We start from the raw sequence: 10687 nt of genomic DNA on the forward strand, positions 1-10687 counted from the left end.
AAGGAGGAAGGTCACATCCCTCACTGGGAGATTCTGGGCAGTTGTCTGGAGTGGCACTGTGCTGGCCCTTCCAGGAGCCAGTGCATCTTTGTTTGCTCCTGGGAAAAATGCTTCTTCACATGGTATTCTGCCTCTTCTGCCTCAGAAGGGAAGGCAGTGTGCCACAACCCCTGTAGTGAGGGTCATGGGGCTTCACATTTACTAGTCTGCACCACGGTGTATCTGGCTTCTCACAGACTGAAAGTGACCTGAGTGAGGAGAGCAGTAAAATTTCCTTGTGCCTCTGAACATATTCAACCACTCAGAAATGGGGATTCTCAGGTGATCTAAAACTGGTACTACACTTTCAAGTGGCAGGTGTTAGTAATTAATTGTCATAACTGGACAAAAGAAACCAATGTGATTGTTTTCATACAGATATTTCGTTACAATAAGTATCATGTTGTCTTTAGTTGCTGTAACTTGCAAGAATGGCTGAAATACAAAACTTCACCTGGGCAGTGGAAGACACTTTCAAGGAAGTCTTTCTCACTTACATGAATGGCTGGAGGAAAAACATGACAGAGGCAGCAAAAAAACTTCAAGCCAAAGTCGACGCTGAAAACTTTGATTACGTTATCCTTTATTTGATGGTGATGATTGGAATGTTCTCCTTCATTATTGTGGCGATCTTGGTGAGCACTGTGAAATCAAAGAGGCGAGAGCACTCCAATGACCCCTACCATCAGTACATCGTTGAGGACTGGGGCGAGAAGTACAAAAGCCAGATTCTGAATCGAGAAGACCTCAAATGTGTGATCCATGAAAATTTGGGTGCAAGGGACAAAACAAGTCCTGAATCGCCTTGACTCTTTGGAAGCACCAGCAATGAGGAAATCATAAAGCCATGTGCAGGGGACTCATGGGAAACTCTCTGTTAAATTAAGACAGGTCCATGTAGGACAGAGAGCTGAGGGATTCAACAGTATTGTTTCCCGTGAGGACTTTGGCACAGCTGCTTGGGGAACTCACGATTGAGCTTTGTTTCAGTACTCTGTTCTTCAGGAAAATAAAACCGAGGGAATGAATAATTTGATTTTTCTTTATATAGCATTTTTTAAATCCAGAAGCAGATCTGGATGTTCACACCTCAGAATAGCTGTGAGCCTGTGGTCAAGGGTGTTGATTTAGATATAAATTGTATGACTTTAATATAACTTGGAAATGTACATCTATGGACTGAAGAGTGTGTTAGGGTATGAATCACAGGAGGTAACCTATACCTCCACACATTAATTCCAAACTATTATTCTAATAATCTGGCTCTCGTTTTGATTTCATTATTCACTGGCAGTAAAGATTGACTCATGGCATTCTGACAAGGCCTGTTTAATAGCAGAAGAGCTGCTAAACTAACAATCTCATCTAGGAGCATGTCCTGGTTGTCTACGGCAGCTTCCAGAGGTTCATCTAGTGCACAGCCAGCCAAGCTGCCTCTCCTGCTGCTCACTGGTTCTTCAGAGTAATCTTTCTACCGGAGATGCAAGCTGAGTTATAAAGAGGTGCTGGTTACATCCCATCAGCCAGGGCTTGGTGTTAACAACTGAGATTCTGCCTTCCAGTTTTCAGAGAAAGGTTTCTATTCCCAGACATCACGGTTGTCCCATTGCCACACTCCCTAAAGGATTCCCATGTTGGGTACTGGTTTGCACTGGGAAATGAGTTTTCAAGATGGTTTGTCTTATCTTGTGCTGATAAAGAATAACAACACTGGCTTTCAGGGAATAACTAGATGCAGAACTGGTGACACTTCCAGTATTAAAACATGGCTCATTCTGTTACACTCTGAGTTTAACTTCTAGTCATGTTGCCAGACTTGAATTGCTTAAGCTCTAAGTTCCCATGCTGGCTGTCTAACATGTGGGCTTGCTTGATTTGGAAAGTTTTGGCTGAAACACTTCAGCCATATCTGGCACTGCTAATTATTTTGTTTTGCTTGTGTTGAAAAGAAATGGAAGGGGGGGGGAGGGGGGAGGGAAAGGGGAGGCTTCCTTTATTGGGAAGCTTTGTCATGCTTTGGAGATTGGTCTTGAGATTTGGCACAGCAGCTGCTGCCATGCTCCAGATGTGCCTCTTGCTGGCATAGTCACAGCTTCTCAATAATCTCAGTCCATGAGCCTTGTAGGTCCCAGCACAGCCTTCTATTGAGCCCCTCCAGACATTGATGTCCCTTTCCCCACTGTGTTCCTAGATGGCCTGCAGGTGTCTGCCAGCTCCAGAGCTGTTGACATGGCTGTGCTCCATCCTCAGGCTGCAGGTCCTTTCTACTCTTTCAAAGCTCACGGACTGGAAGAGTACAAGACATTGTGCTGCACGGAGCTCAGGTTCTGCTCTGACAGAGAGTTCAGATTACGTTATTTCTCACAGTCCCTTCCAATCCCTAATATTCTGTGACTCTGGGACCTTGGGGTCCAGCGTTACAGCCACGAAGAGCCCCTTTTGGCAAAGCAGAGTCGGATGAGTCCCCCTGGAGAACTCGCCCAGGTGCTCCAGTACATCCAGCAGCTGCCAGATCTTCCCAGACTCCGACTCCCTCCGATACTCGACGCAGTTCTCGCCTCTGGCCGGGCCCTGCTCCTAGTAGCAGGCAGACGGCTGTGAGGATGCACAGCGACGCCGAGGAGACCTGGGCTGCTCTGTCCTGGCATTAGCATGCCTGGGACATGCGAACAGTGCTCTACTGCAGCGTCACTCTCTTGCACAGAACGTGGGGCTACTTCCAACGTTGGCCTCAGCCGGTGCGCAGCAGAGACGCCAGCGGGAGCAGCAGGACGCTGCGCTCCGCCGAGCGCTGCCGCTGCTGGGAGCTGTAGTTTGCCACAGCCTCCCGCCCGGAGCCGCGGCCGCGCCGTGAGGTAGGAGACGCCGTTCCGGGGCCTTCCCCGCAGCCCCCCTTGGGCGGCTGCCCGCGGCGCCGTGCAGGGGAGGCGGGATGGCAGGGCAGCGGGGGTTAATCGGGCAGCAGCGGGACAGCTCTCCCGACCCGGGCTGCTCTGCCTGCATTGCTGCCAGCCCCCCGGCCTGCAGCTCTGCCTGCCCTGCCTTTCTGCCTGTCCCCCTGCCCCTTGCCTGCTCGCTCCTGACCAGTCACCTTCCTTTGCCCGTTCTTCTGCCCCTCTCCTTGCCCACCCTGCCTGCCTGTTTGTGCCCTGGCTATCCACCCTGCCCACTGCCTGCCTGCCCGACTCCCGCACAAGCCCCCGTGCCCGCCCTGGCCCCGGCGGCAGCGGGGCGGTGATGCCGCGGCACAGTCTCCTCTCGGTAGCCCGCGGCCTCCCGGCGCAGGGGAGGTGCGGTTCGAAAGCTGTCCGTGAATGGTGGGCAGGCCTGGTTCAGCCGAGTCCGGGTGTGTTGCCGCTGGGTATGGTGCGCAGCTGCCTGGAGGTGTGCTGTATGGGGTGTGAATCTGCCAGGTTTGTTGGTTTGTCAGAAAATGACGGGAAAAAAGTAAGAAAGAGGGATCTGGAGTTATCATTTGTTGAAAAAGTTTCCTCTCCTGGAGCGTGTGTGTTGCTGGCTGTACTGGACACTGCTGCTGCGGCAGCCAGGAAAGGTGACCGAGGCAGAGCTGGATTGGGTGGAAGTGTGGAAGCCAGTAGACCCTCCTGGGGCAAAGGTGGTGGCAACAGGAGAGGGCCTGCACCTGCAAGGATCCTGGTACTTGGCTGAAGTGATGTCCAGAGAGCCATAGTGGAACAGTGATGTGACACTGTCCAATTGGACTTTGCTTTTTGTTCTAATCCAGGTGCCTGATTGATGCACCTCACCTGCTCTGTTCATATTGCAGTTTGGAGAATGTGAGGAGCTGCCAAGAGAAATCAGTAATATTTTCACTTCTGCTTCTTCAGGTATGAAGATCTTGTATGGCTTTATGCTTTTGATGTTCCTGGGGTTGGTGTTTGTTTAGGAATTTCTTCATTGGTGATGCTAGTATAAACCAGGTGTTTACCCCAGCCTTTTTATTGAGTGATGTCGTGACCCACCTACAGATAGAGGCTGTACATATGCATAGGTCTGAATGCTTCTGACTTCAAACTTTTGTATCTTGTGGTAGTGGCTTGTGCAGTAGCTTTGATGCACAGTTGTTTCTCTTGTGTTTCTTTGCAGCCATGGAGCTTTGCCATATTCCTGTGGTTATAAAAAAAAGGGTCTCTTTTTGTTTGTTTGTTTGTTTCTTTGGGTTTGTTTCTTTTCCGAGAAGGCTTGCTCCTGCCCTGCAGATGCTCAGCCTGACGCACGAGGCAGCAGGTAACAGGTAGTGGTGAGCGCTCCAGTGACGTGGGAAGTCTGCACTGCACTTCCTGAAGTAGGTGCATTAAAGAAAGCAGCAGCAAGAAACAGGTGGGATGAAGCCTGTTTTCTAACTCAGGACATACTCAGCCAGCACTCCATTTCACATGCACTCAGATAACCCTAGTTGCACGGTATTTTCTGTGGCGTTGTCACTGCTGACTTTCCTAGCTTTTCACAAAGTGGGTGAAATGGAGTTGTACAGAAATGCCCAGTAGGCAGAAATGTATCTTGAGTCCCATTTTGCAGAGTGGATGGAGTTATTGGCAGGAAGAGCAAGACATTTAGCCAAGGCAACTCAAGTGGGTTTGTTAGTACCCAGATGCCTGTGTAGATGTTTTCTGGTGTGTACAGGCCAGTCAGTACTCTGATGCTGCATAAGCAAACAATGGCATAAAGTGGCTGGGCTGTTGTGGTTGCTCTGGTGGACTGGAGCTGTAATTCAGTGGTTGAGAGACCTGGATTCAATTCTGTGCTCCACTAGAGACCTCCCATCTGATTTGGGACCAACTTTCTAGTCCGTCTGGGGTGGTCTGCATTGCACAACACAGCATTGTGCAGAGATCCTGTGTCTGGTATCATCCAAAGTCTTGCTCTGGGACTTAGGTGCAGCCCTCCCTGAGAGCTCTTTAGCCTTGCTGAGGACACGAGCCTCAAGGGCTGCTTTGGTGACTGCCTGCTCTGGACCCAAAAGACCTCACAGCTTTTGGAACAAATGGCAGATAGCTAATACAGTGCTGATGTGTGTGATATGGGCAGGCCCTCTCTTCCATCCATAGTAATTTGATCTGTTTCACAGAGGAGGTCAAAGTGTAAGTAGAGGAGGGATTGTGAGGTGCAATCACAGGGAAAAGGGCCACCAGTACATGTAAGAGTGATCTACTTTCTCCCTGTCTTAGGGAGCATCTGCCATGGGGTCTCCAGCAGGGCTTCAGGAGGAGCCTAGTGCTCCTGCTTCTCACGAGGCTCAACAGGAGACCTTCCCACCTGTGAGTGAAGGTAACAGTGACCTTCCATGGGGCCCAGTCTCCGTTCCCTCTAGTGCTGTGTTTGTCAAGGGAGCTTGCATTTTTCCTGGGGAGTGAACAATGCCTGGCTGTAGATGTGCTCTGAGCTCCTGTGTGCCTTATCTGCCTCTGAAAAGGCAAATATGAAACTCCAGCTGTTTATTTGCTTGCATGCTTTTAAGGTATCACATCCTTGGAACTGCAGTGTTTGAGCTTTCTCAATTGAATTAATGACCTCAGTGCTAAAAAATTTCTTCAATTGTGAAGTGAATCTACTTTGTTCTCCCTGCCTCATGCCCAAGTTTCACCCGTTTTTTCCTGTCCCAGAGCTTGAGTTGCATTTAATAATGTCTGAATCAAGATGGAGACTGAAAGAGTCAAGAGATGAAGTGGGGAGAAGTGTTTGAAGGTTGGTGGCACAGGACGTGGGAATGAAACATGAGGAGAGTGATGGCTTCCTCTCTGAGTTCTAATCTCAGGAGACACTGTGAGGACAGACCACTGGAAGTGTCAGGTCTCACAGGAAACATTTTGGATCAGCACTCTCCAGACCAAAGGCAGAATTTCTTCCCACCTTGTGTGACTGCAGTGGGGTGCACAGTTCAGACAGATTCAGGCCCATGTCTCAGCAGAGTGGAGATTTTACTGGAGTGTGGTGCTAGAAGCGTAAAGAATGGGCTCACAACCGAGAGCGTCTGCAGGAGTGCACACTGTGGTACACATTATACCCTGCTTTTTGCTGGTGGGACAGCATGCTGCAATCAGACCCCACAGATGGGCTTGCATAATGTTTGCTGAGCCTTGAAACTTCTTCTGTGTGTGGAAAAAATGACTAAAACCCCATTTTCAGCATCATATGCCAGATGCTAGCGTGTCTTTGAATGGCTGAATTCTTGCCTTTTTTACAACATGTTTCAAAAGTGATTGTGGCTGAAGCACAGAATTTACAGCAGTGTAGGAGAAGAGTGAGGGCTGCGTCTGATGAAGGCCATACCTAAGTCAGGATTCTGAGATGAGGCACTCCAGCTGGGCATTGCACACCCTTCAGATCAAGCCAGACTTGTGTAGCTTTGGTTTCACTGAGAAGAATGTAGCATCTGAGATGCCCTCCATGCCTCAGATGAGAACTGTGTATCATGCTTTGCTCTGGTGTTGGATTTGTGCTGTGGCTGACTGGCAGTGGACTTCAGATCTGAAAGGTTGCTGAAATTCAGGTGGAAACGTGAGAAGTTAAAATGCCTTCTTTTTGGAGGTGTAGCAGTATTGTCTCATTAATTCACAGCTGCTCTCTCATTTTATCAACAGCAGAAGGGAACTGCACAACCCAGGATCAACACAGTAAATGCTGAATGGTCACACTGCTGCTTTGGTGCAGTTTTGTCTTGGTAATAGGAATCTCCAGTGGCCTCTCGCTGTGGGGGATGTTTCGAGGGCGGTCTCTGCAGGGTGAGGGTTTTGCAGCTGGGGCAAGAGGAGAGAAGAGGATGGAGAAAGAAGCAGCAGCTGGCTGATCAGCTCAGGAACTAGAAGAACGTTTTTGTTCTTCTATTTCTGAAGGAAGGTCAGCTGTGATGATGATTTATTCAGCCCAGCTGCTGCTGAAGGTTTGGACTAAGCTGTAGGACTTTCTCCTGCTTTTTGACAGCAACTGTTGTTACACATACAGGAAACACCTCAAGGGGATCAGGCAGGGAAGTGTGCTTAATTTGAAACCCAGCAGCTAAAACAATGCCAGGCACCGGTGGAGCACCAGCAGAGACCAGAAGGCAATGTTGTAGCTGTATGCTACAGCCTTCAGGATCCCCTTGAGCCTTTCTCAGCCTGAAGTTCAGCTCTGAAATATATCTTGACCACTCAAGGGATCTGACAACTGGTTAGTTCACTTCTGTGTTATGGGCTGTATAGAGAATTTAATTGATTAGTAAATCAGAGAGAGCTGGTGAATTGTACTAGATACTAGCATTCATTAGGCATTCAGGCTCTGGACAGAGCAGGTGGGCTAAAACCCACAAGACAGCTCTTCTGGGTGCACTCCTGTCTGCCAAGTCTCAAACAGCAGTGAGGTGTTTATACGTGTCAAGCTTTCAAAAGCAGCCAGCATTGTGTTTTCAGTTGGGCAGCTGCTGGGATGTGCTACATGTGATGGAAGCCCCTCCTCCACTCTGCACAAGCGTGGCACCTGCCTGGGGCCTCTCAGCTCCCTGTCCTTCAGCAGCATAGATGTTGTTCCTGTCACTCAGTTCCAAAAAGGCCCCTGTAGGTCACTCTAAAACCATGTGGCTCTGATGCACTGCCAGGCACTGTGCAGCAGATGAGCTTGTCAGAGAGGTTCAAGGTGGACAAGCTGAGTAGGGACAGATAGGCTAATTATTTTCTCACTTTAATTTCTTCAAGATGCTCCTGCCCTGGTCTGTGCCTTTAGAAGAGTGATTGTTGCTGGTGCTGGGCATAGCCTCCTGCAGGCAAGATGGTGGCGTTTAACTGGAAGGTGAGGATGTTTCACATTCATAGAGCAGTGAATTTCTGCTCTTTCAAGCAGATGCATGTAAGATTTGCTTGGGGTGGGTCTTTTGTTTAAAGATGGTTTCCTTCCCTGGGTGAAGGTTGTTTATCTACCATGGTCTCTGCCCCTCAGGGATAGAGAACTTGTTGATGTTGGCCTTTCTTCCCATACATGCTAATGCCTTGTAGTCTGGCCTCAATAGTTGCTGCTGGGGCCTTACACTTCAGGCCTGAGCAGTGTGCTGGTAGGCAAGCTCTGCTTTGCTCACCTCTGCTCCTGGCTTTCCTCTTTCTGGGCTTTTCTCTGGCTCCTTTTCCTTCAGCTTCTTTCTTTACTGAAGGGTGTTTTCTGCACTTGTAGTGTGATAGGGCCATAAAGACTCCACAGCGTATGGGAACAGAAATGTTGGAGCAAGGCCCTCACGCGTCACCAGTGTTAACGTGTTATACCATTTATTAAGCAAGCTATGCTCACCCCAGGCCTTGGCTTTCCCACTCTGGAGCTGTGGTTTAAAGAGATTGCCCCTTCTAGTATGTGAGGAGGCTGGCAGAGGCTGACTCTTTTCATAATTGGAAGGAAGTGACCTGATGTCAAAGGTAACAAGCAGCTTGTAAAGATGAGTGTTATGGAAGACCTCACTTCAGCCTCTGATGTGTGGACTTTAAGGGAACACACTGGTGGTGTATGAGTACAAAGCTTTTTCTCCACTCAGTAGTTTGACTATGACAAAATGGTTTTATAAGGAGCTGGAAGGCCTGGTGAGGGTACAGTGAGGCTTGCTAAGGGGAAGTTGGTACTGTGAACCTACTGCGAACTATTGAAAGCTAGGACTGATTCTGCTGGCCAGGTGGCTCTATGTAACAATGAAGTGGGAAGTTCATATACCTTCAGTATCCTTCTGGAATTGACATCTTTCATGGATTGTCAGTGCCACCTTCATTGTATTTGTATTCCCCAGTGTTTGTGCTCTGTTTTGTCCAGTTAATAGTGGAAGTTAACATGTCCAGTTAACAGAACCATGCTTTTATGATTGACTTAAGCAGCACAGCTTCGCTGGTTTCAGGCATTAACAACTCCTGAACGGAGTCATTGGAATCTGTGAGGTTTTTACTTGAGGTTTAAAGACATTTTTCTCTGCTTTCCAGACCTGGGCAAGTTAACTGCAAAACTGCCATGGATTAAATTTTCTACAAGCATAACAGTGTCTTTGGGGATCACATCTAGTAGCCGATACGCACAGAAGTACATTGCTCATGTGAGAATTGTTCAAATTCAGAAGTGTTTTAACTTTTACCATTGCTTTAAAATACTCAATTCTTCCTGATTTTCACCTCAAGATTGTGACAATATTCTATTTGCTGTAAAGCAAGAAAAAGCCACAAAGACCTGTTCAAAGAGGTTCATATATAAACTTGAGTGAACTTGGTTTTGTCCTTTCCTCTAGATGTTGATCTGTTTAGTTTAAAGTTTCCTACTGGAAAAGAAAGCATGAACAGAGGAGCATTACCCTTGCTTTAAATAATGCTCTGGCTGTAGTAAACCATATAGCATCCCTGCAGATTAATTTTTAAGTGCTCAAGTGTTCCAGTAACTATCTAAATCTATTATTTTGCATTTCAGGCTTTGGAGAATTTCCCATTGTTGATGTACATTTTGGCAGCTAAAACACTGATTCTTTGCTTAGCATTTGCTGGAGTAAAAATATACCAGAGCAAAAAAATTGAAGAAAAACTGAAGAGGGAACGTGAAGAGAAATTGAAAGCAGAGGCAGAGAAGAAGGATGACTGAAGAGTCTCTAAGGTATAGACATATTAATCCCATTATGTTTTGACTTGGATTTATTTGGATTGTGCAGTTCTAGCTATCACTGTTACCTGTGTTCTTTTACTGTTTGGCTCCTGTGATGTTTTAGTGTAATTGCATACCTGTATCATGCTCTTATTTATAGGAATTACAGTTACCAGCAAAAACTTGGCAGCCACAGTTTGTTATTTAAGAGATCTTAGCACAGTATTTGTTCTCTTCCCCTAATCTCCTTGAATTTTATTCCCAGTCATTTGCATAGGAAGTTGTGATGCATAAAGAGATGGTTGCATTGGGCAAAAAAAGCACAAGAGCCATACCAGACAGAATGATGCACTAATACCTCTTAAGTCACATAATTAAGATAGAAAAGAATCAGCCCTGCCAGTGAGCAGGCCTGCTGCTGGTAGTGTGGAGACCATTGGGTGCTGTGTGCACAGTGCTGGGTCCTAGGCAGTTCTTTTTGGAGCCCCAGTTCCTGGCCTAAGGGATTGCTGCACCAGGGTAGCAGGCTTGTGCTACATGGCCTCTGTGTCCAGCATGTGACATTGTCCTTATTGAATGACTGGCACTAAGGCAGAGGGTTTTGCAGAGAATATCCTTGTTGCTCAGTCACCCAGTATTGCTTACTAGAGGCTCAGTCTTTCCTGTTAACCATGTTCTCTCTTATAATGGGTCTGCAAGAAGGAGTGAGTTCTCCTGCCCTAAAAATGTTCTCCAGTGTCAGCACTGCAGAGCTGTGATTAGCTCTGATTGCAGTGTGCCACGTGCACAGGCAGATTTATCCCATGTGGTGCCAGCATATCATGCCTGCTGTTCTCACTGCTGTTTCCCCACCCTACAGATTTCATGACACTTGGCAGCTTGCATTGGATTCTTTTCCTGGGAGAACGAAGCCTTCCTGTAGAGAAAGGATGTGTCAATAGAATAAACCCCTCAAAAGTAATGTTCACTTAAATCATATCTCAACTTTTTATACGTACAGGAAAATATATATGCTTTTATTTATGCAATAAAAAATCCTTTGTTTAAAAAAACACAAGAA

The 10687-nt window shown here is 47.3% G+C and overlaps 2 protein-coding genes across 3 annotated transcripts; both read left to right on the top strand.

The window, feature by feature from the left end:
- Positions 1 to 419: 419 nt before the first annotated feature.
- KCNE2 (potassium voltage-gated channel subfamily E regulatory subunit 2) lies at positions 420 to 1070 on the top strand. Its single transcript, XM_064152156.1, has one exon. The coding sequence runs from the start codon at positions 471 to 473 to the stop codon at positions 846 to 848; it is 378 nt and encodes a 125-aa protein (XP_064008226.1). The 5' UTR covers positions 420 to 470; the 3' UTR covers positions 849 to 1070.
- A 1760-nt stretch (positions 1071 to 2830) lies between these two features.
- Positions 2831 to 10687, top strand: SMIM11 (small integral membrane protein 11). Of its 2 annotated transcripts, XM_064152484.1 has the most exons (5): positions 2831 to 2894; positions 3785 to 3887; positions 7731 to 7824; positions 9460 to 9639; positions 10487 to 10687. In XM_064152484.1, the coding sequence occupies exons 3-4, from the start codon at positions 7804 to 7806 to the stop codon at positions 9625 to 9627; spliced, it is 189 nt and encodes a 62-aa protein (XP_064008554.1). In that variant the 5' UTR covers positions 2831 to 2894; positions 3785 to 3887; positions 7731 to 7803; the 3' UTR covers positions 9628 to 9639; positions 10487 to 10687. The 2 variants fall into 2 exon arrangements, with proteins under 2 accessions (XP_064008554.1, XP_064008555.1); XM_064152485.1 differs by lacking the exons at positions 2831 to 2894; positions 3785 to 3887 and adding an exon at positions 6642 to 6721.

This window comes from Pogoniulus pusillus, chromosome 12 (genome assembly GCF_015220805.1).
Source record: "Pogoniulus pusillus isolate bPogPus1 chromosome 12, bPogPus1.pri, whole genome shotgun sequence".
NCBI classification, from domain to species: domain Eukaryota; kingdom Metazoa; phylum Chordata; class Aves; order Piciformes; family Lybiidae; genus Pogoniulus; species Pogoniulus pusillus.